A 26,192-nucleotide genomic window follows, 5' to 3' on the forward strand; every position below is an offset into this window, starting at 1 on the left:
AGACTCCAAATTCTTGAACATGCCAAACACACTTGTATCTCAATGACTGTGCATTTCCTGATCCCTATTCCTGGTATGTTTCCTCCTAGACATCTACCCGGCTCCCTCCCTTCAGGCTCTGCTCAAAGTTTTCTGTAAGAGAAACCTCCTCGCCATTTTATATAAAGGAACACACCCCCTACATCCCACCGTCCTGCACAGCTACTGTCTGGCCCACTTGCACTGCTTTATTCTTCTACATAGTGCTCCTCAGCACCTGACGTGTAGTATGTGTGGTGCGTGTGTGTGTGTGTTTTCTGTGTCCCTATACCACAAAGTATGCCCCACCAAGACAGCAGGAACTCTGCCTGTTGTATTCCCTTCTGCGTCCCCAGAGCCTGGTGCATAGTAGGTGCACAATAACATTTGTTGAACAAAGGCATGGGTAAAAGAAACAAGAAGGTAATGTCCTCTCATTAGATTAATTTTGAATTAATTTTAAATCATCTTTGGTTATTAGCCTGATACTCACGAATTTTCCGTTTCCTTCATAAACACAATAACCATTCCTTGAAATGCATTCAGGACAACATTTTCCATCTAAGTGAATTAATTCTTCACCCTGTAGAAATAAGGGTTGCAGTGGCACATATATCAAATTAACATCTCCAGGTAGCAGGGCTAAATTGCGAAGCAGTTGGATTCCCTGACTGGAATAAGAAACCCTGGCACACAGTTGGCTCTGGCCCTCTTCCTGTTTCATCTCCTCGTGTGCTGTCTTCCTATGGGGAGTCTAGTCCACACAGCACACTCCTCCATGTGCCTTTTCTTTCCTTTTATGGTGAATACTTATGCTCTGATCCCTCCATACTTTTCTACCCGTGCCCAGGAGCTCACGTGAATAAGAAGGATGACCAAGGTTAATGTTATAGTCTAGGAAAGCTTTGAGTTTCAGAAAAGGATCACAGTACCTTAAACATACAATTTGTGACTTTAGTTTCATTAACAGTGCTCAAATCAAACCACCAATTATCCCTGAATACAAAATCAGATGCATCCCTTTATGCACAGATGTAGTCTTGGGCATAAATTAAGCAGTAGAAAACTAAACTTTACTCAATATTCTGAAACCCTTACTGCTAGTCAACTCATATCAAAACTATTCTTAAAATTATAAGAGGAATAATCTTAATTTATCTACCCTGCCATATTTGCGGATATTTAACTTTCCAAGTCTTATCGTTTTCATTTCCCAGTATTGATAATTTTAAAATTTTTATTTTTTTATAAAATAATAAATGCTTGCTGTAAAAATGTAAATAATTTGCAATTCTCTAATTTAGAAAGTGTAATTCCACTGAAGTCCCATCTCCCAGAAAATCTGATGTTAAAAACACCATCTCTGTTTCTAATTTTTCATGTGTATACACTAACATCTGATCTATATGTTAGTATTCTACACTAACATATAATATCTGTAGTCTAAAGAGTATTCTTTAAAGCACTTTTCACTTTTGAAAGATATATCTACTTTCTAAAGAATGGTAATGTTTCTCTAAATATTTAATATTTAATTTGGGGCCTGTATTATATTTAAAAGTGTAGAAACCATGTTAAATGAAAAATGAATAATATAAATTTGCATAAACAGAATAATCATAATGATATTTTGTTTAAAAACACTGTACTAATGACAAATATTATGAAAGCATTGGTTGTCTCTGGATGCACTGGATGTCTTTGGTAGCATTATAGATGGATTTTTAAGTCTCTTTTCCAGTTTTCTTGAGCCTTCAAAATTTTCTAGAACGAATATGTTATTTTACTGAGAGAAAATCTAAACATTTAGAAGAAACACAAAAATACATAAATGATTATAATTATTTTGGAGTTATATAGATTACTGTCCATCAAGATTTCACATCAATCAGAGGCCAGTAGGGAGCAGGGGGTACTACAGAGAGCAGATGTATTTACATATAAATTGTTTTGCAGAAACGTGACAAATCAGTTGGTAGTGAAGGCATAACACAGAAACACCAAAATTTGCTTTCAAAGCATATAAGAGTTGATAAGCATGTAATCTAAGTCACTTAAAACAATGTTTTGAAACAAGACTGACTATGCATACTTCTGTAAAAGACGAAACTCATGAGAGATTCTTGAGTGTCCACTAAAATATATACAGACAAAACTAAAAAGTGACTCCCTATCACCTAAATGAGGCAAAGAAAGTGGCTGGGGTGGTGGTGGGGCGGGGGCAGGTATTGAAAAAATTGTGGGAGGGAAATTAAAGCTTGTAGCAAAATACACAGAAGAGGGTAGGCACTCCATAAATGTGAGCTGCTTTGCCAGGCTCCCCTGGAGGTAAATTCCCTCAAAAGAGTGCTTCCTTTTCCTGATGAGCAGGTTAGTTAGTCCAATCTCAGTCTTTGGACTGGTGGATGTAGGTATGACTAGGTAGGGAAAGGATAGAAACAGAAAGGCCTATGCAACAGGAAAGTTGTTCTCGACCTTCAAACACCACTGTAAGTAACAGTAAGCGCTGCTCCTGGGGCACAAGGATTCGGTTTTGGTGAGGTGGGAGGTTTCAGATAGATCTGCTATTTATAGAAGCAGCCTGAATGCCCCAAACCACATCAGTTCACTGCAGTGGGGAGTTCACTCCAATTAGCATTTGACTTTTGAGTAAAATTGCTTTCAGAAACAAACATACTCTTTCCCTTTAAAGAGGGTTCTGTTGCATAGGCCAGACAGAAATCTACCCTTTCCCCACCTAATCATACCTACAGCCACCAGACCAATGATTAAGACTGGGCTAACCTGCTCATCGGAAAAGGAAACGCTCTTTTGAGGGAACCTGCCTCCACTGGAGCGGGGAAAGGCAGCTCGCATTTACCACATGCCTACCCTCTCCTATGCATTTTGCTCCAAGCTTCAATTTTTCCCGTTCCATTTTATGCTTCAGATGTGAATGCTAGGTCCTTTTCTTTAAAAGCTAATTTGACTTCTTCACCTGAATTCAGGTTCGAAGACATCATCAAATCTAGAAATATGAAAATCATTATATTGTGCTAGCCTACCATTGATTTGTTTATGTTTCAATGTTTAGAGATTTGGTGGAATATAGCAAAGACAAAGACCAGGCTGTTTTCTTCTTTTTTAACAACAAAAACTGTATGCTGATGTCAAAGATATTCAGAACACTGCTGTTGATAACCAATGTAATCATGAAGACAACAGTGAAGCTGCACACCTTTGCCTCTTCTTTTAAAAATTAACTTCTCTGTATCTTTTTGATGTGCATTGCACTCACACTTAATCCACCCTTGGTATCCAAGATCAGAAATCAAAATGACCTTGATATTTTACAGAAGAAGACAGGCAGAAAGTGGGGTAGAACTGAATAAAAATATCAACAGGGCGCTTCCACTATGCCCCTTGGCAGACATAGTCATTTCCTCCGGGAGCTCCTAATATATTTAACTCATATTTTCATTGGTGCCATGCTATAATTTTTGCTTACATATCTGACTTCCTAAAAAGCCTGGAAACTCTTAAGGTCATAATGTGCCTTATTCATCTTTTTATCACCAGTGATACAAGCTAAGCAGGAGTTAGGAAGTTAGTACATCCGGGCTTTATTTAACAAGGTCAACAGAAACATGGCATATAAAGAAGACTAAGAGATATTTTTCATCAGATTCAATGTCGGTTAAAATTTCACTTCTGGTAGAGTTTCTAGTTTAGAACTCAGGGCTTTAAACCAAACTTGGGAAACATGGAAGTAATATGGAAAAAAAAACAATTTAGCTGGTTAAAGATCTGGAGAAATAGGCGAGGCATCAGAACTCCTCAATTCATAAAAGAAAAGACTAGTAACTAGAAAGGGATGAGAGAGTGTTACGGGGTGACTTGAGGAATACTGAAGTGCTCTCCACTTTGGCAGCTAATCCTCACATTCTCTAAGAATAGCCAAGAATGCCTGGCTCATGCCACCATAGCCAGGTGTCACAGCTGAAAGCAGCAGGCAGGCATGTGGAAATGCAGAAATGCTGGGGATACAGGCTAAACAATTTTCTGTGACTGAGACTCTTTGTTCAGATCTCACTGAAATTAGACGGTTAAAGGACCCACCCTACCAGAATCTCCTCTCCCACATTTTTCGTAAATTCTAGGATGTTACATAAACGAAGGCCTTAGAAAATGAAATGAGATCCTTGGGGCAGACTGCCGAGGCAGGGAAGCCCAGCCTCAGCCCGAGAGAGACAACAAAAAAGGGCCCTGATTAGGTTTTCTTCTCATCTTCATCCAACCACCCTGACTCCCCTAACATGAAGAAAAGAAATGAAAAGGCATGTGGGGGGAAATAAATCTGCAAAAAGCAAGTCCTTCTTTACCTAAATATGTCTCAACTCTGTCAAGACCTACAAGTAGGAGACAAATTGAAAAATAACCCTGCCAATGACAGCCATGTCTGAAAGGTTGTTCCTCCTTAGGCTCAGGGTTAAGAGGAGCTGAGAAGTAGGGGAGAAGAACTAGAAAGAAAAATGCCTTCACAGAAACCCAGGGCTCCAGATATTTCTAATTTCCCTCATCTACTCAAGTCCATGGCCCAGAGGGAAATTGGTGGGGCGGAAGGGAGCGGTGAGGAAGAAGGAGACAACTTTAAAAGCAATTTGTTTTGTAATGGGTCAAAATCAAGTTCAAAGAGAAAAAAAAAAGTCATTTCCCTCCAATATACAGTATATCTATAGTCCAAACAGAGGCTGCTTTGTTAGAAGCTTCTAGAAATTCTGCAGACAGCAGAGGTTAACAGAGGCCAATGGAGTTAATTGTTTATAAGGTCCCCTTTGTTCTCTCTTAAAAACAGAAAGCATGTTACGTTTTTTCCTGATCCATGGAATTGGCCCCTATCATTCTGCTAAATGCTGTCAGTGAGGCCTACAACAAGAGCCCGGCCACCAGCACACCTGTGGACCCTGTTTCACAGCCGGGACGAACTGAGCTCGCCATCAGCAATGAGATCCAGCTGTGCTGTTTGATAGGCTAATGTCCCATATCATGTCCTTCCCTTTCATGTCTCTGGCTCAGGGCTTCCAATTTGACCAGATGCACTGAGAGTTAAAAGCTCCAAGGGGCTGTTCCGAGCTAGTCTGAACAAACAGTGACATTCTTTTTATACCATGGAATCTTTATGCTAGAAGGTCCTATGAAATGTGAGAAGTCAATGTGGACATCCCTGCTGCTGCCAAGAAGTAAAGAACAGGCAGGGCGCCTTACTATCCCATTGGAAAGAGCTGCAACAGTCATAATGGAAACGCCCCTGCTTCTTACCTGGGCACACTCCACTTTGGCACACTCTCCAGTCTGGCAGGTCACTTGGCCATGATCACACATGCAGAACTCACAGGCCGAGCCCTTCCACATTTCATCCTGGTACCGCACAATCCTATCATAGGAGCAGCTCCCAGCAGGAGACACACATTCCTCACAGCATTGCCCATGACGCCGAGCCCTGCTCTGACCCTAGGACACAGGGAGCAAGGTGAGGGGCAGTCCTCAGGAGACAGTGAAACACCCGAGCCAACAGAGGCAGGAGGATCCAAAATACCAAAGCTCTACAGGGCTCTTTCCCTGGCCCGATCCACGATGGGCAGGATCCCTTGCACCTCAACCCTTCTTCCTAGGAAGCAGAGCTCTCATATCTTTATGTAACTTTGCAAACATTATACAACTTTTGATTCCCCTGGGAATAAGAAGTGCATTCCTTAAATGATCCAGAATAGAGCTTAGACAAGTAAGGTACACACTCTCAAATACCTTTCCGCATCTCAGGGGCAGGCAGGCCTGCTTGTGACACCTGACCTCACCCCGGTCACATATACACGTGGTGCAGGCATTTTCACTCCACTGCTCACCATGCTGCATGAAGACAAGAAAGAAGAACGTGGAAAATCAAATGTCCCATACATCAAACAGAAGCACTGACACATAAGATACCTGATTTTTATTACATTTGTAAGCTGAGCCACATTGAATGTACTCTTGAGAAATGATAACATTTAGATAGGAATAGCTTCTATGAAGACAGTCAATAAATGTCCAAAGGAGACTTTAGATTAATTTTCATTCACCTATATTCATTCTACAGGTGTGTTGAGGGCCCATTCTGTGCCAGGCACATAGAGACTCGGGACACTGAGATGGGCAGAAAGCCCTTGTTGACTGGCTCATCCATGGCATTCTTTAGCTCTTGCCTTTGCTAGGAGGCCCAGCCCTCACTGCCATATACTCATTTTGCCAGCTTCCCTTGCAGCTAGGGCCTGGACACTGTTCAACCGGAGGGGACCTCAGGGGAAATTTGCTAGAGTGGTGGAGGTCAAAGTAAAAATTCTCCTCCCACATGAAACAAAATCCCACCCCTCTCTTCTACCAACCTTTAGTAATAGCTGTGTGAGGATGAGCTGCCCAGGGCTGAGGAGGTCTCCTTGGGGATGGGAGGGGACAAGATGAAGGGCAAATGCCAGCATGTTAAGGGTGGCAGGTAGAAAGATCAAAAGAGCTTAGATCCTTGAAGGCATCATTGAGACCTGAATTGATAAACCTGCAGCTGCCCCACCCTACCTCTAGACTTTGTGTTAGATGACATAATTAATATTAGCATTTTAGCAACTTTTACAGTGGGATTTCTGTTCCTTGCAGTTGAAAATGCCATTACAGATATAGAGCCTGTCTCTTCAAAGAAAAACTTAGTCTAACCATCCTGTCCAATAAAAATATAATGCAAGCCACATATGTGGCCACTGTGTCACGCAGCACAGATCAAGTACATATAAAAATCCTCCCCAATTAGTTATTTTCATTCAGATTTCAAGTGACCTGTCTAGAATTTTTGAGGCACCCATCCCCTAATACTTATTTTCACATTTTCTACTGAGAGGTATGATCCTAATTTCTATTTAGTCCTTTTTAGAATGGCTGGTGAGTAAGGGAAGTAATTGAGTTTATTTTTTATGTGTTCTTTGCTTTTGAGTAAGGTAACCTTTTTCTGGACCAGTTAGGCACTCCCAAGACAGAACATTCACTCATTCATTCATCTATTCATTCAATTTTTTAAACTCATCTTTATTTGATGCCTACTACGTGTTAGGCACGAAGTTATCCAGGCTACCAATAGTACTTTTGAGTTTGCAGGTTCTACCACCAACAGCCTCTCGCCTCCCTTCCCTCTCTCTTCTACCACTCCTGGGTTTTCCCCAGTGTAAGATGGCAGGGGTGTGAAGAGACTGTTTCTGGATATCAATGCATAAAATCCAGCCAAAGCAGATAGACATCCCCAGAGCCTCAAAGCTAAATGTAAACTGACGGTAACCAATAATAGCCCTTTTTATCCCCTTCAAGATGTGTGAACAGTAAGTTCACCAAGGTTCATGAACCAGGTGCTGCTTGCCAGCACATTCCTTTATATTTATAATCCCCTTCAACATAATTTTTTCACACACGTTTTCTATGAAGAGAAGAGAAAAGCTGTTTATGTACTGAGTTACTAATCCTGGCAGAGTCAGACATGAGGGTGGCGACTTATGGTGGCTGGAGTGGGTGGAGGGCAGATGTGTGAGAACAGATTGTCAAAACACCTACAAGGGGAGCATGAAAGCTTACCTCATATACTTGGCCAGCTGCAGAGCAGGATCGTGCAGAGCACTGCGGGCAACATTTTCCAGGGACTCGGACTACAGTCTCATCCTTAACACCCAGAACAGGAACAATCCATCACAAAGTGATATTAATAAGATCCACAACAGCAGGAAAATTTCACTCATAGCCAACTAAATCATGCGCCCCAAGCATCTATAACAGCACTTGCCTCTCATTTAACATTTCTTAGTCACCTGGGGCTCTAATAAGAATGAACACTTCCAAGGTCAGGGTGCCCTTAAGAAGTTTGCATATGCCTCAAGTCCTGTCTTATTTTAAAAACAAAGAAAAGCACAAATAACAATAATAATGGTTCTTGGTGTCTTCCAGGCACTGTTCTAAGTGTTTCACATGACCCTATGAGTAGATGCTCTTATCCTTGCTTTACAAACGAGAATAGTAAAGACCAGAGAGGTGTGTAACTTGCCCAAGGTCACACAGCTAACTTGGTAATGGTAACTGGTTGACAGCAGGACTTCTGAGTACCAACCATACCAACATTTAAGAACACTGATACTCCTGCAGAGTCATCCTGAAACTCAGAAGTGAAGGTATCCTTCCTTTAATAAGCTACTTCACTATTATTTTGCATATATATAAATGTGTACATTTATTTACATGAATGGACACATATTTATATGTGCATTGGAGGGATCTTTCACATGAAAAAAAATCACTCATATCTCTAGATATCTGGGAATAAGCCAGTGCAGAGAAACGTGGGTGACAGATCAAATACCCAAAGAAGCCTTTCCCAACTGCCCTGTCCCTACATTCTCACCTCTACCACAACCAGCACTCCCAGAATATCAGACTATTTGTCTCTGCTGCCCTAAGAAGAATTTTCTTTCTTTAATTTTCATTAATGCCGAAGACTCAGCCTCTTACTTTGACTTATCACTACAGCCTTCTTCAATGTCGGGAAAGGAGACAAATGAAAGGCAGAGGAAAGGGTGAGAACGAACCAACTGTCAATAACTAAGAAGTGGCAGATTTTATATAGAAGATAAATCTAGGCCGGGTGCGGTGGCTCAAGCCTGTAATCCCAGCACTTTGGGAGGCCGAGGCGGGCGGATCACAAGGTCAGGAGATCGAGACCACAGTGAAACCCCGTCTCTACTAAAAATACAAAAAAAAATTAGCCGGGCGCGGTGGCGGGCGCCTGTAGTCCCAGCTACTCAGGAGGCTGAGGCAGGAGAATGGCGGGAACCCGGGAGGCGGAGCTTGCAGTGAGCCAAGATCGCGCCACTGCACTCCAGCCTGGGCAACAGCATGAGACTCCGTCTCAAAAAAAAAAAAAAAAAAAAAAAAAAAAAAGAAGATAAATCTAGAACAGTTGTCTTCACTTTCTCTTATGAGGAGTAGAAAACACAATTTTATTGTCATTGTTACTCTGGTATTCATGCTGCAAGGACAAGAAGGGCCAGTCTACTTGGGAGGGGTGGAGTCACAGAATTATAATTTTTTGTGGAAAACCCCAGTCATACCTCAGCAATTCTTTAACTCCATTTTATATGATGAGTTGGATTCATGTATCACTACCTAACTGGGATTTATTTCAAATACCTGAACCACTAGAATTAAATTGACAACTATTTTCTGTGTTTTAGGTTGTTTTATTTCTTTATTTTTCTATATGCAAAGTATTATGACCACTGATGTTTAATGGAATACGTGGAAATTGAACTTGCACTGCAATCATTTAGCATTTCTTGACTTCAGACAGACCTCTTCAGTTTAATAAGCTTTCAGTGAGAAAATAAACGTTAGCTGATGTTACACTATTCAGCAACTTTATTATAATAAACAAATGAACTAAGCCTTACACAATGTCAGACAAACAGGAAACAAATGTCAAAATCACAAATCTTGAATAGGCATAGAGTTAGCATCAATCCGTCTTAACCAGCATGGAGTAGACTCAAGAACTGTAGCAGAGTCCTTATGAGTATACGCAGGGAGGGAGGTATTACCTGTACGGTGGTTGGTATAGGGCAAATTGTGCTTTCCAAATCTTATTGGCAACATCTAATTATACGTCATATTGACCAAAACAGAATCTTTCTTCAAAAATATAAACTAACAAGAGCAGGAAGAAAAAGCATTAAAGAGAACATTTTCAGGAAACAGGAGAACTACATGATTGAGAGCTGAGATCCATCTGGACTGGTGCATTACAGCCAGGACTGGAGAGGAAGTAAGAAGAAGCTGAGTAGGGAGGTGGAGCAGTGATGGGAAAGGCTTTTTGATGTACACTTTTGTTGCTACCATACACCTGAATTCTATCATTCTGACCGCCATATACAGGCCCTTCTAACCACAGAGTCTAATACGGGGGCCAATAAACAATGGTCCGCGGGCTAAATCCAGCCCACTGCCTGTTTTGGTAAATAAAGCTTTACTGGAACATAGCCATGCCCATTCATTTATATATTGTCTATGGCTGGTTTTGTGCTACGATGGTATAGTTGAATAGTTGTTCCGACTGTATGGCACACAAGGTTAAAAACATTTGTTATCTGGTTCTTTATGGAAAAAGTTTGCCAACCCTAGGTCTAATATGGTGCCCAGTAAACAGGGGTTTAGTACTAAAACGTATTACTAATGCCACTACAACTTGGGGTAGGACTACTACTAAAGATATATTCAATTATGGTTTCCAGTATTCCTTAAATAAAAATACTTATGATAAAGAAGTTTATAGTGTATTATGGCTGAAAGCTCTTGACAAAATTTCTCCCCAGTACAATACTCTTGAAAATACAGAAAGACATTAAAACCCCACCAACAAAGAGTAAGACGAACAGTCCACCTCCTGCCATTGCCAGGAGGAAGCCCCACTGACCCTAAGACATTCTATGGCCTGCCATTGCTGTGCAAGCCTAAATAAAAATAAGAACCATCATCTCTTCCCAACTTTCCACCTTCTTAGATCTAACAAAATATGACCTTCTTTTCTCCAATGTGTGGCCACTGCTATTTGAGGCAAAGAGTTAGCCCGAGCCCTTCACCTCCCTTAATATCTTTCTTTCTGCATCTAGTGAGAGCCCATGATGTCAAACAATAAAACATGAGTGAGAAGTACGTGTGCTGGGGAAGTAGAGGGAGTGAGGAAGGAGAGTGCCCCAGTGTAAAGAATCACAGTCAGAGAGAGACATGGAAAGAGACTTCAAAGCAATGCAGGCTGAGGATCTGAGTTTTCTGTTCCATGTATTCAGAACACAAGAGGGTTGGGCAGTGGAGAAAAAAAAAGAAATGATCTCAGTCAATGTAGCTACACTAAGTGAAAACTTGCCAGATCCTTGGATTAGGAGGCATGCTTACTTCCTAGCATCTGGCTATAAATCCACTTACCCTTGCAGCTTTCAAGCAGTGACTATAGACTGATTTTTCTTGATGAAGGATGAGGAAATAGAAAGAAGGGAACTTGGGAGAAAACTCTGAAGAATGACCAGTAGGAAAGGACAAATATCTTCTACTCATCCTAAGTTCATAGCTGAGGCAGATTAACAAGAGAAAAGCATAAAAATGTATTTGAGTTTTATGTGACACAGGAACCTTCATAAGGAAATAAAGGCCCAAAGAAACACTTAAACCTGAGTGTTTTCTTAGAGCAGCTGTGACAAAGAATGGATAGTCATTCCATTGGGCAAAAAGTATGATCTAATGATAACATACTGGGGAAAAATTTGCAAGGCAAAGGAAAGGGTGATTTTTCTCTGTGTCCCTGTGTCTTCAGAGATAAGGGTGTTCCTTTTGTATAGGTGTAGGTATAAGGACAGCACCTCTCACATGAGAGTCTTAAAACCTGCTTTAGGGAAAGATCTGAAAATGCTTCCTAGGCTTTGTACCTGCTTCAGGGTAGAAGGGCAGGGGGAAGGTCAAAGTGATTTTCCTGCTACTCCCATTTACTCAAATTCCTTCTGCTCAAAATATTCAATATGCCAAGATGCTGTATTTGGGATAGCATGTCCAGAAACCCATCAAAGACAAAGAAGTAACATTCTAAAGTTTCAGAGAAACAGCAGATTTCTGGAAACTATTAACTACAGGATCTAAAAGAAAATGTTTAAAAGCCATTTTGTAAGTTCAGTAAGATGCAAGAATATGCAGACTTTATCAAACAGAAGCAGGAAGCAATAAAAAATAAACAGGATAAAAAACTAGATGAACCAATGATAGCAGAAATAAAAAAGAAGACTTAATTAAAGCAAAATTGTCAAATTAAAATCAGTATTAGAGATACTAGATAGGAACTTAAGAAACTCTTGCCATGCAGAGGAAATGCACAGTGAAAAATGATGAGAGAGAACCTGATTGATAATGAGAAGGAAAGAGAGAGGAGCAATCTAAGAGTCATGGATATTTCTGGAGAAGTGAGAATAACTGGAACAGATATGATTAATTAAAGCCATCACCGAAGAAAACATTTCAAAAACTGGAATACAGTCTAAAAGAGCTCCATAATATTCCAGGCAAAAATATATAAAAAGATAACTCACCTAGAAATATTCTGAAAGATGTTTGAATTAAAAAGTAAAGAAACATCCTATAAGAATGCAACAGAGTAAAATTAGCTGCATATAATAGAATAGAAAGCAGACAAACCTCAGATTTCTCCTCCATGGCACTAAATTCCAAAATTCAGTGGAAAGGAGTCCATAGGGTCAGGATGGGAAGAGATTATAGTCCTTCCAAATTTTAGATCCCTCCAAATTGTCTTTCATGTATGAAAGCAACAAAAAAGTCATACTCAAATACGTAAAGGCTCAGAAGACTTACCAATCATCTATCTTTCTATCTTTTTCCTTTTTTTTTTTTTTTTTTTTTTTTTTTTTGAGACAGGTCTTGCTCTGTCACCCAGGTTGGAGTGCAGTGGCATGATCATGGCTCACTGCAGCCTCAAGCTCCCAGGCTCAAGTTGTCCTCCCACCTCAGCCTCCCGAGTAGCTAGGACTATAGGCATGCATCATCATGCCCAGCTAATTTTTGTATTTTTTGTAGACTCTGTGTGTCACCACATTACCAGGATGGTCTCGAACTCCTGGACTCAAGTGATCCACCCCCATAGGCCTCCCAAAGTGCTGGGATCACAAGTGAACCACCACACTTGGCCCATCTATCTTGAAAAAACATCCAAAGATAAGTTCAAACTACTCAGATTAATTAATATTAGATTTGATAAAAGTATGGTATTAAAATTCTCACAAGAACTCTCATCAGACTGAACAATTTTAGGGAGCCTACAGAAATGTGGAAGGGTTATGGTTATGGCTCTGTTCACAAAGCATCTGGACAAAAGTTGAAAGCAGGCAACTTCAGTATGAATTTACATCCTTCGTTAGAAGAATAACCCCTTATGTGAACATAAGGAATTTCTCCTCTTGTCAAGGATTATCACCAACTTTTAAAATATGATTATAGCTATGCTAACAAACATAACTACATTTTGTTACCAAAATATTGGAATGAATTCTCCTCCCCTCTCCATCACCAAATCTATCTTGGTCTTTTTGAATGGTGGAAATATGGATGATTGTTTTCCTTTCTGCTTGTCCACCCTTGCCAAACTTTCATTAATGATTACAAAATTCCTTTTGAAATTTAAAAAATAAAAATAAAAACCTTACATTAAAATTCACAACAACCCTTGAAGATAAGTTGCAAATTTTTCCAGAATTCAAGACCTGAAAATACATTTCTACTGATAAACTTGTGTTTTCCTTATATTTAATGATGTAATGTATATAAAATTCTTGGAAGGGCTTGATGTTAGCAAACATCATTATTATGATTATTATTAGGCTAGTGCAAAAGTAATGGGCATTACAAAGATCGCATTACTTTTGCACCAGCTGGCATTATATATAAATGTGTAATTCATTATTCCAGGATTAGTAATGTACTGATTAAAAATACAAGTCACATGTAGTCTTCTGAGATTGCAATGTAGAATTGTTTAGGTTAAAAGTGCTGACACCATGAGCAAGTTACTTACACTCTCTGGACCTCAGTTTTATCAGCTATAGAATAGAAATCATAATAATAGCTCCTATTTTGTAGTGCTGTTATAAGAATTTAAAAGCTCTTATAATTAATGGCTGATACATAGTAAACACCCGTGATGGTGGTAGTGATGGTGGTGGTGATGGTGGTAGTGATGGTGGTGGTGATGGTGGTGGTCATGGTGGTGGTGATGGTGGTGGTCATGGTGGTAGTGATGGTGGTGGTGATGGTGGTGGTCATGGTGGTAGTGATGGTGGTGGTGATAGTGGTAGTGATGGTGGTGGTGATGGTGATGGTGATGGTGGTGGTGATGGTGATGGTTGGATGGTGGTAGTGATGGTGGCGGTGATGGTGGTGGTGATGTTGGTAGTGATGGTGGTGGTGATAGTGGTAGTGATGGTGGTGGTGATGGTGATGGTGATGGTGGTGGTGATGGTGATCGTTGGATGGTGGTAGTGATGGTGGCGGTGATGGTGGTGGTGATGTTGGTAGTGATGGTGGTGGTAATGGTGGTGGTGATGGTGGTGGTGATGGTGATAGTGATGGTGGTGGTGGTAGGTATGGTAGAGGTGAGGTGATATTTTCCACAATAGCACTAATTTGATAGCACCCCTTTGGATCATCAGAACATCCAGTATATTTGTTAACAAACTGTATCATTAGGTATGATAAACATCCAAAATTTAATAGTGACATTAAATCAAGAAAAATGATTCCAAATGATCTGACAGTTGAGATTTTTTTTATGTAATGGTAAAAATATAGACTTGATGATACAACAGTGATTAAAATCAATCTATTTCCAAGTCTTCAGAATTGCTTGCATACTAATTAGCTCTAAAGTATGGTACCAAATTTCATCTTTTTACATTATGTATATTAACACAAACTGTAAGTGAATATTGCACATGAAGCTAGAGTTTATGTTTAATGATTTTTAAGATGAGAAATAGTACTTTCAATTATTCCAGTAGCTGGTCCCCTAATATGCAGTCTGAGGTTACATTTTTTAAGATTTAAAGCAGAAGGTCTCCAATGGACTCTTCTTTCCATTCCTCCTTCCCACCTCCCTTATTATTATCGTGGCAAACTGCTTAATTATCCTTCATACCCCAGGGGACTAGGCCCCAAAATGGGCTTAATCAGAATGCCTCAACACTAGAGTGTCCTCCAAATGTAAGAACATTAGAACAAGACACTGTGCAACTCTATCAACAAGCTCATCTGCCATCTTAAAGCAAGGACATGGCTTTGTGATGAATTGGGACATGAGACATGAGCACAGTAGTTGGTGTGGTGTGGATAATACAATCTAGTCTTTCAATTAGATACACTTTTCCTTTATTTGGCATTTAGCATTTCTTGTCTAATTGCCTTTTGTCGCCTTTAAAAATATTGCCCAATTGTCACAATATGCTATGTCATCGATTTTGTTTTATTTGACACAAAGTACTGCTTTGTATCAACTGACTGTTGGTTTCCAGCTTTTCCTTAGATAAAAAAATGAGCTATTTTTCGACTGGAGGCAAACTCCTTTCATGGTTATATATCAACTCCATGGAACATCCATTGGAGCCTCTGTAAGAGTAAAAAACTGTAATATAAAATATCATGTATACCACATTTATTTGCAATTGATTTTCTCTTCTAAATTTGTGTGAAGAGGCTAATGTTTTGAGAATCAGATAAGCTTTAAATGAACAACAAAATCCCACTATCTTAAATGTCCTCAGAGAAAATCCTTTGATAATTTGAATCATTATCCTATAAGAATTAAATTGTGTACATCTGGATAATCATGTTCAAAGATATGCATTATGTCTTTAAAAAGCAGACTATACCTATGCATTGAAAAACAATAACAAATCTAATCACATTATTAAATTTTCCAGATGTTTAGCTTGACATTTTTGGAGCATCTGCCATTAGAGCTGGAGGCTTCCTTGTGTGAACCCTCAAGGCTCAGTTGCATTATATAACAATTAGCCTAAGTGGCTGGTAATTAGACCTATCTGTAGTTTCTAAGGGTAAAAGAAATGTCTCAGAGGTGGTCTCCAAAATTACAAGGAAAACAAAAAGGTCTTTGCTTCTTGTTTCTAGTGCTTCTGAGGCCTGCCTGCCATAATCTCAGAAGAGACTCCAAGTTCTTCAGTAGCCTGTGAAGGCTGCATCCTTAGGTTGTCTTCCTTACCTGGTTACAAAATAGAGGCTGACACTGAGCTGTGAAGCACTGGGCAACCCCATTTCTACACAGACATTTGGCACACCGGCTCAGCTGCCAGTCCTCTCCATCCTGAAACACACGGCCTTCATAGGAACAGGGTTCTGGAAGGTGAAAGAAACAAGGATTACTAGTGGGATGGCATTTGTTGATCCCAGGGCTGACTGCATGGAGGTGCAGCCAGTGCAGTTGCACAGGGCCCACTAGTCAGAAGCCCAGTGCACAGAAGGAGGTCCTGTATTTGGTGTGCAATGCTCAGCAGTCACTATCTTGAAATCTCTGAATTTGTGTTTTATAGGTGAAGCTTTGAGGCTCAGCTCATGCATGGTCCCACCTGCTGCTGGCTTCCTGGGATGAGTTCTCAGCTACCAGCTCCTCCACTCCGTCCCAATGAATGCTGTCATCCCCAGCCCTCTTGGGGGCTGGTGCCAGGAGGTTGCATGCGCCCTATGCACCAAGTCACAGGGTAGAGCCTGGGGTGTCTGTGAGGGCATCCTCTCACCCTTCATTCCCAGGCTCGAGGGAGGAAAACATTAAATAGCAACTAAAAAACTTGACAAATATGACAGGTTGAGAGAAAGAGATCACAGAGGCAAACAAAAAAACAACAACAAAAAAGCTTTTTCCCCTCTTGATTTTTGAACAAGGGACCCTACAGTTTTGCAAATTATGTTGTTGGCCCCAGTTGATCCTCCAATCTTTCCAGGAAAATACTTCCAAATTCTTTCTCATGGAGAGTCAATGAGAAAGCCTCTGAGGACCTAAGAAAGAATCCCACAAACTCAGACAGCCTACTCCCCATACCACCCCCAACTCTGTTGTTCCAAGTATTTTCACTTATAGGGTTGGTTATTTAGCCCAAAACGTCTGTCAGTCCTTTTCTGGTAGGTGACATCTGAAATGCATGAGGCAAGCATTTTCCTTTCATCAATTCTTGGGCATATTTTTTCATCCCTGGAATTCTCTAGGGTAAATAAAGCATTACTGGAAATGGAATAACTGGGGATCAGAAAGAAATGAGGTATCTTTTTAACGAGAAAAAGCAAGAATACAGTGTACGTTTCAGTTGTTAAATAAAAGTATTCTAGCTATTATATGTTGTGAGAGAGCATAATACAGCAATGATAATAATTCCTATTTATTATATAGTATACACTACCTAGTTATAAAAATGGAAAGGGACATAGATCCTCAAAATGTAATAAAAAGAGTATGGGAACAAGTGTGGATTCCAAGGAGAGGGCCTAAAAGTCTGACTCTGGCTTGCTGAACAAAATCTGGGTGTCTTGGTTTCTAGGCGGGCATACTTTCTTCAGTGGGGATGAAATAAAGATAAATAAAAGGCATGCTTCCTGTCATGTATATCTTGGAAAAAGATGTTACGTCATCTCAAAGACAAGCCAACAGAATTAGTGTTGACAATAACTATATAGAGAAGTGATTTATTCCTTTTTCTGTCCACTAAGGAGGCAAAAGGAACCACCTTGGCCTTATGGAATCATATCAAAGGATCTTTTCCCTATTTTCTTGCGTCTAAGAAGCTGTGAATGCAGAGGGATAAATATCAGAAACTCACAGAATCTCAAATTTGGAAGGGCGCTTAAGGATTTGTTCCAATCTCACTCTCTGGGACACTCCACCCTGCCCAGTGCAAGGTTTTGCACTCGGTTCCAACATGGAATGGGGTTAGGAAATCTTTGAGCCACACTGAGCAAAAAAGAGTAGAGTTGGGGTATTGCCATATGAACCTCCCAAGCAAAGAGGGTCCACTTCTACAAGCTCATACTCACTCCCAGGGCCCACACAAACTGGGCAGCAGCTTCCTTCAGGGATGAATGCCAGCTCCTGGTGTCCACATGACAGCGGTGGGCATGGCTGAGGGGTACATCGGACTTCCCCATGATTGCAAGAGCACACACTACATGGAGAAGAGGCCCATTCCGTCCCATGCTGTGTGTCAGGGAGACAAACAAACAAACAAAAAAAAGTTAGTGCCAAAATACAGGTTTTCATTCAGCCAAACAGAAACAAATCTTCTTTTACACAAACTAAGGATGGAGCTCAGGGAAAGGCAGAAGAAAGCTATGAGCTTGCAAGGTTGAGAGTGGAATTTGCAATGTTCCAAGTCAAAGGCGCGTTTAAACATGGACTTTCTCTTTCTATTACCCTAAGATTTTTTATTTACAAATTTCAGAAAATTTGTAAATACAAAATACAAAAAGAAAATAAAAATAACCTAGTCTCCTATCATTTAAAACATTCTTCCCAGTTCAAATACACATATATTTACTGTGTTCTTCATAATGACTATATCCTTTTCAGTAGCTCTCTCTGATCCTGTTTCCTTTCTTTGACTTTACTTTTTTTGTTTGTTGTTTGAGACGGAGTCTCGCTCTGTCGCCCAGGTTGGAGTGCAGTGGCCGGATCTCAGCTCACTGCAAGCTCCGCCTCCCGGGTTTACGCCATTCTCCTGCCTCAGCCTCCCGAGTAGCTGGGACTACAGGCGCCCACCACCTCGCCCGGCTAGTTTTTTGTATTTTTTAGTAGAGAGGGGGTTTCACCGTGTTAGCCAGGATGGTCTCGATTTCCTGACCTCGTGATCCACCCGTCTCGGCCTCCCAAAGTGCTGGGATTACAGGCTTGAGCCACCATGCCCGGCCTTGACTTTACTTTTTATCTTGATTAGTTCCCGTATTCCGCTCCCCGCTTCTCTCTTTTCTCTTTCTGTCTCTCTCTGTTCCAGTGATCTCATGGTCCTGAGGAAAGTGCAATAGCCAACAGGGAGCACAACCAGGCAATAATGTACCCAAGCAGTGAGTTGCACAAACCAAGGATTTACTTGGCCACATGCACGTTCTCAGATCCCAGCTCAGCCCTTCCTGCCTTGGAAACTATAAGTAAGTGACTTCATCTTTTTCAATCTCAGTTTCTTTGTCTATAATAATTAAATGGTATGACAACATTCCCTTCACCAGTGGGCTCTTCCAAGGGTTAAATGAGGTGGCCTGCTAAAGAGCCACCCAGGTGTGCAGTGCACTGGTGCTCAATCCAGAGTAGAACAGTGTTACCCAGGGCTGGGGAGATGTTGCCCAAAGGCTACAAACTTCCAGCTATTAGATGAACAAGTTCTGAGGATCTAAGGTACAGCATGGGAGGTAATGGATGAGTTAATTAATTTGATTGTGGTAATGATTATACAATATATATGCATATCCAACTGTGTTGTACATCTTGACTACATTTGATCTTCATTTGTCAATTAAACATCTTAAAATAAAAAGATGCTCAATGTTCTCCCATTTCTATTGAATGAGTTCCTGACTTTCCTCCCTTCTTCCACACCTTGTGTTGATTGTAAGTAGTAGGAACGGACACAGATACAAAGGTCAAGTCCTGTGCCATCCATTTTTACTTCTGCTACAATTATATGTAAATTTCAAATTTAGTACAGCATAGAAATGGGCAAGTCCACAAACTGTGGGCTAATAAAAGACAGGGCAATTGCCCTTTATTCTTGAAAAGGCCTACACATGAAAGCAAAGAAAGAAATTAAAAGAAAATTGATAGGTTTGAATGAGCTAAATTTTTTAAATCTGCCAAAAATACATGATTAAAATATATAAAATAAAATTAAAAGGCAAAGGACAAACTGACTTTAAAAATTACAGATTATATTAATTAGAACTAAACTCTAATATATAAAAGCATTTATAAGAAGAAAAAGACCTTTCAAATTTTAAAAATAGCAATAAACTTATAGAATGTTCAAATTTATTAATTGTAAAAAATACTAATTATAAAATAAAACTTGGATAACATTTTAAATATCTGATATGAAAAGACTTTAAAGTTCACAGTACCTAGAACTGGTGAAGCTATAGTGAAGGGAAAGAAATTCTCTCTCACACAAAGCGTTCCCTCGCGATAACACCTGGAATCACTCAACCAGGAGAGGCCTCCCCGGGATAACCACACTTGAAAAGAGGATGCACTATCTGTGGTATTTCCCCTGGGCTTATCACTAGACACAGAAGACTTACATTTTAATGACTAAAGATGTCACAGCCTCAATACCCAAACTCTAGATGGTTTGACCTACTAATTTCACTTTTTGTAGTGATTAATGACACACAAAAGGCTTAAATACAAGAAACTCCATCTATTGTTCTTTAGAGTGAAATTGGAAATATTTTAGTGAAATCTGGAAGCTACACAAATATCTAATAACAGGGAATCATGTTCTCCAAGAGTACACTAAGGAACTATTTATAATATAGTGTTATATAAGAAGGTAAGACATAAAACACAGCATAATTCCAATGACGTTAAAACATATATCTGTATGTATTATCTATCTCCACTGCCAATTCCTCCACCAAAACCAAAAGAATATTAACAGTGGTTTTCAGAGTATTCGGATTACTGGTGATATTTTTTCTGCTTGTATACTTTTTTCTTTTCTAAATTTTCCCCAATAAAATATTTTTTGTCATCAGAAAGCAAATTATTGTTTAAAATATCTAATTAATCATTTATATACCTTAAAGTCAAAATTAAAGTCTTAATTTAAAGACTCTATAGTCTTTAATTGTCTTTAAATTATATATATATTTGACTATATATATTTAAAGTAAAATCTTAAAGTCTTAATTTAAAGACTGTATAGAACAACTTGAAGTAAACTTCATTTTATTAAAAATTAGAAGACTGCTCTAAACATCTAGACATTCCACTTCATAAAACAAGACCTTTTGTTACTACCAAGAAACACCACTGTTGTTTCCAAAACATTGCAGCCACACTACCTTTCAGACAGAGACCAGAAAAATTCATTATAACAACAGCCTGCCTATCACCAAAGTTGTTCATCTGTAATGTAAGAGGGCTATATCAGCTGATCTCTTCAGTACCCACTCTCTCTCATCACGTAAATTTATTATCTAACTCAAGGGATGTAAAATTAAGCAATGGGTTCTCCCTTCCCAAAAGCTTGAGAATTGTGGGAATTAAGAATAACATTCAGGCCGGGCACAGTGACTCATGCCTGTAATCCCAGCACTTTGGGAGGCCGAGGCGAGTGGATCACTTGAGGTCAGGAGTTCGAGACCAGCCTGGTCAAAATGGTGAATCCCCATCTCCACTAAAAACACAAAAATTATCTGGGTGCAGTGGCGGGTGCCAATAGCCTCAGCTACTTGGGAGTCTGAGGCACGAGAATCACTTGAACTTGAGAGACGGGGGTTCCAGTGAGCCAAGATCATGCGAGACTCGATCTCAAAAAAAAAAAAAAAAAAAAAAAAGTCTCCACTTCTTGATGTCAAAGCCATGGATGAAAGTCCAGATGGTGATCCAAAGTGTGCAGCGTGATGAAGTGATGAAAAGAAATCCCTCTCACATCTCTCCAGGAGACCAGTCACCTAAGTTCACTCCATTTTTATCTCTTATGCCTGTCCCTGAAACAGTGACACCTCTTTCCCCAGAGTGAGTGTTCTGAGGATTGATAATGCATGCAACATACCCAGCCTAGAGATCAAGGCATCAGCACATGCATATATATATATATATATATATATATACACACACATACACACACACACACACACACACACACACACATATCAGTAGTTTTCTTCATATACATTTATGAAAGCATTATTTTTTATAAACACTGTAGCAGCAAAGAGAGCTCTGTAAAATGAAGGAATAATAGATACACAAAGCAACGTTCCCACAGGACCCTGTTTTACCTGTGCCATCTTAACCTCATTAATACCTTTTTGAAAACATGACATCTTGACACTGCGCAGAAGCGAACTCTGCAGACAACATCTTAAATATATTCTCCTGCATAGTCAACTAACAAGTTGGCTTGACTGTTGACATAAGTCCAAAAGAAAGATAAGGTCATAAAGCACTTGCCTGGCTTACTGACAGAACAAAAATATAATTTTTCTTCATATAATTTGTTCCTGTTATGGAGTTATAGATCCAGAATACTAAATATCTGGGAACGTTCAGTGAATATTATAATTACATCCTCTACTTTGAGGAGAACAAGGCTGAAGAATTCAATACTTATTTCTTGCCTCACACACATAAATTAGTTCTCCTTTTAGCCTGACAAACAAAGTGAACAGGCCTGTCCCTTCCTAGTCCTCTATTTAATTGGGTTGGGCACTAGGGCATTACCACCTGCCATTTCACTTTTCAGTAAACCTTCAAGTCCCATCTACCCAGATTTGACATTATCTGGTGCTGAGGTTAGATTAGTAAAGAAAAAAAGGGGATTCATGGTCCTTTCGCCTCCCTTTCACAAGGTAATTTGTGGGGAAAGCACAGAAAAAAAGTATTCAAATAACACTAAAACACATTTGAGGCTTGCCTCCCTGGCTGGTTGGCATAGCAAGGCACAAATCCAAAAGTTAATTTCAAAGTATAGCTTTGTGAAGGTCATAGATGAAATGATCCCCCAAATCCTGGCTGTAATAAACCCATGCAACACTCTCAAATAACCTGGAGTCAGCCAAAAGGTTCAAGAGTTTTCCTCACTCCAGTAAAGATCTTGAGACTTGCCTTGACTTGCTGAAATGCCAGTTGTATAAGACGCTGCCTCCTCTGCAAGCAAAGGAGGACCTCTCAGGAGGCTCCACTGTTTTATTAAAGGGTAGTCTTCTCATGCAGCCCTTAGCTCAGCCAGTCCTTCACTTTTCTTTGTTTGAACCATGTTCTTCGGGGACAGTATCACTTCAACTGCCTCCCCTCCTGCCATACGCAGTCTATCCTAAATCCTATTCTCAATCTATCTTAGGGGAAATCTTCCACTTCAAATCCCCATTCCAAAGTTCTTAAAATGCCAGGCTATTTTATAGCTACTGCGAGTCTCCATTACCTGCCCTAGGGAGGCAAGCCAGAGGCCAAAGAGAGAGGATCACTGCTATTCAGCAGGAGGGAAAAGTACCCTGGAAACTGCTCCCCAAACAAGCAAGAAAGGAAATGCTACAAGAGTCAAAAATAAACAAACAAACAAAACTAGTGATGCAAGTGATGACGTGAGACCCAGACCAGACCAAACAAACATTTAACCCACTCAAGAAAATTAATACACTAAGGAGTGTTTGGTAAGAAGCTAGAGGAAGTGAAGAAAGAAAGAGAGGAAGGACAGAAAGACAAGAAACATAATTATGTTAACTTTATTAAGACTAAAATTAGAAGATTTTATCTCACCTTAAAAAAAAATCCATCTTCTAGCTCTATTTGAAGAAGCAATCCACTGGAGATTTTTCACCAAAAAACTATGGTTTTGAAATCCATCCTTTTGCTCAGTTACATCAAATACCAGAAATATAACATTTTCAGAGGGAGTAAATTTTGAAAGTCACATATGGAAAAGCAACACATGGGTATATTCTTACCCAGTTTAGAGCTTTCTGCATGGTGTATTATTGCAGACGGATGAACCACAAGGGAAGCAGGGAGAAGAAAGACCAGCGGGAGAACTTTCTGAACTCTCCCTGCAAAAGTGGGAGGCTAGGAGGATATATAACTAACCCATGGCAGATCTGTGGTCCTAGAGCTACCTAGCCACACTGGTTAATGACCAACATGCCCTTAAGATGAGGTCATGGAGAAGCTGGAGAAAAGATGTACTAATTTTTTGAGTTTTTATTCACCCATGTTTATTGAGCACCTGCTCCAGTAAAAGTTCAGTACTAAGTGCCACATAAGTGAGAGGCAGGGAAGATAACTGTAAAAATATAGAAAATATTGTCAATATTCTCAGGCATCTTAAATTAAGAAAAGAAGACTGCACACATGTGCACACACATGACATGAGAAACATATGATGTCATTAGTGTGGTCCATGCAAAGATTTACTGAATTCTGATCTCCCATGTCCCTGGTACCACCTCTTATTTGATATGTCTGTTTTCTTTTTCCCCAGATCCTGGACTTATTTTGGCTCCTGACAACTCCTTCACTTGAAAGATTCAGGTTGGTATTTTTCACCCTGAACCATACGCTTAACATAATCATTCTGAACTGGAATTATTTTCATCACCACTCGGCCCTGCAGCACTTTTCAGTTCATAGGGATTTTCTTCTGTGACATTTGAAGACAACACCACCCTACATAACGCAGGCTGAATTGAGCAGCACATAGTGGTACGTGGTCTGAAGACATTCTCAGTGTAGATCCTGCTTGGATGTCTTTCAGCAACACATTGTGCAGAAGCGAAACAGTGGCTCCCTTGTGTAATTAGGAAACAGTGGCTCGAGTAAGATAATCCTGTCCCACAGGGAAATGAGCACTGTGCTTTCTGAGTTTCAGGTCCCCACACTGAATAACAGCCTAAAGTAGATATATCAAATCCTACTCACCTATGCTCTCTCCTGAATAGAGAGACACTAACTTGGGGAAAGTTTTGTATCAGCTGGAAGATGAGGATTAAAGCAAAGTCTCTTTCCATCGTATTCAACCTTACCTACTACCTCAGGTAACATTTATGTATCAACGAAGATAAACTGTCTATTTTCATAATTTCTATTATAGACTTTGCAGTTGTACTTTTTAATCATATTTAGTATTTCTAAATTAATTCTGAATGATCTGAAATGAGAAAGTATAATTTTTAAAACTTGAGAATAGATTTCTAGTCCTGTAGTTCTAAACAGGGGGAAGGTGAGCATTTTGCCCCTAAGGGAAATTTGGCCATGTCTGCAAACATTTCTGGTTGTCATGACAGAGAGATGCTACTAGCATCTAGTGTGAAGAGAACAGGGATGCTGCTAAATGTCCTGCAATGCAAAGAACAGCTCCCACAACAAAGTTTAAAATGCCAGGATTGCTAAGTTGAAATTTTCAACTATAGTAAAAAGAGCCCTGAATTAGGAGTCAGAAGACCAGGGTTCTAAACCAGGTTATACCATTTATTAGTAATATGACATTGGGCAAGTACCTAAGCTCTTTGCAATTAATTTTTTTCATATTTAACATGGGAGTAATAAAGTCTGCTCTACTCACCAGCTCAGAATTGTTTGTAACTATCAAATTTAAAACGTATGTAGTACGCAAAAGGAAGGAGGTACTTTTATTATTTAGCATCACAACTTCTTCAACATCAACATCCTCAGACATGAATTCAATCTACAAATATTTATGTAGAGCCTACAGAATGTTTTACTCTTATACAAGAAACCTAAATGCTCACAGAACATCAACTGGGCTTCAGATCCTCCACAATCCAGGCAAAGAAAAAAACTCTCATCACCACAAGTTTAACATTCAGTTTTTCTCTTGTCAGAGATTTGCAGACACAGAAACAACCTTGGGTCAGAAAACACTTACCTCATGGATTTTCTTTTCATAATGGCAAGATCCTGGAGTCCTCAAAACACACTCAGGGCAGCACTGGTTGGCAGCAATTTGAAGCACTTCTCCCTGAGCGTTTAAAAGCAGTTCAAAGTAAAACAGCAGTAGCACACACTGAGTCACAATAGTTCATCAGACCCCAAGTCATCTTACATTCACTAAATCTCATGCATTTCTGAGGTGACAACAACAGACCGGATTAAAAGAATAGACTGAAAAGAAAGGTTCTGTGTCCAGACAAGCTTCACTCAAAGATAAAATGAACCCCCTTTGTAAAAGTAATTTCCTTGAAAAAAGTGTCTACATCTTTTCACATGTGATGAAGTTGAGACTTTGTTTCACTAGAAATCCTCGGAGATTCACACAAGATAAGCAGTTTCCGCCTGCCAAGAAGAGGAAGAAGACTCAGGTGGGGGGTTGGCCACAGAGCTGGCAGGTCTTCCAGCTGTCTGGTGTCTTAGACAGCCTTGTGCAGCCAGTGCAGCAGCTGAAGTTCTCATGGGTAACTTTTACCTGGGACAGGAGGTTGCAGGACAAAGTTCTGAGAGGAAGTAATATCTCTGCAGAGGTATCATATATACACACTGCGGTAAGCTGAGTAGAATTCCTAAGCTCTAGTAAAGATCTACATTGTTTTCAGGGCTTCTACAATTGCAATTGTGTTTCTTGATACTATCAAGAGAATAGGCTACCACCTGATACCCCAGGATTTATTGGGGAGGTGTCACATGTCAACCATCCAATCACCACTGTAAAGAATCTGTTTATCTAAGAGTTATTAAAAATACAGAGTGAAGAGCATTAGCTTGTCTTTGAGACCCATGACTCTCATATTGAATCTTCTTACTCATGCTGCTCCTCTACTTAGGATTTTCTCGAGTCTAGTGATGTGGCAGAACAGGCAATGAGTGATTT

At 39.8% G+C, this 26,192-nt stretch overlaps 1 protein-coding gene across 6 annotated transcripts in view; it reads right to left on the reverse strand.

Annotated features, from left to right (window-relative positions):
- FRAS1 (Fraser extracellular matrix complex subunit 1) overlaps window positions 1–26,192 on the reverse strand; it is a 449,074-nt gene that overhangs the window by 256,360 nt on the left and 166,522 nt on the right. For all 6 annotated transcript variants that reach the window (XM_045392441.3, XM_005554975.5, XM_065545065.2 and 3 more), the window contains 7 exons: window positions 25,254–25,346; window positions 17,698–17,857; window positions 15,878–16,011; window positions 7,645–7,728; window positions 5,803–5,904; window positions 5,317–5,508; window positions 512–601 (listed from right to left, as the gene is read on the reverse strand). In XM_045392441.3, the coding sequence (XP_045248376.2) occupies window positions 512–601; window positions 5,317–5,508; window positions 5,803–5,904; window positions 7,645–7,728; window positions 15,878–16,011; window positions 17,698–17,857; window positions 25,254–25,346 (855 nt within the window). The remainder of the gene's footprint in view (window positions 1–511; window positions 602–5,316; window positions 5,509–5,802; window positions 5,905–7,644; window positions 7,729–15,877; window positions 16,012–17,697; window positions 17,858–25,253; window positions 25,347–26,192) is intronic.

This window comes from Macaca fascicularis, chromosome 5 (genome assembly GCF_037993035.2).
Source record: "Macaca fascicularis isolate 582-1 chromosome 5, T2T-MFA8v1.1".
NCBI lineage: Eukaryota > Metazoa > Chordata > Mammalia > Primates > Cercopithecidae > Macaca > Macaca fascicularis.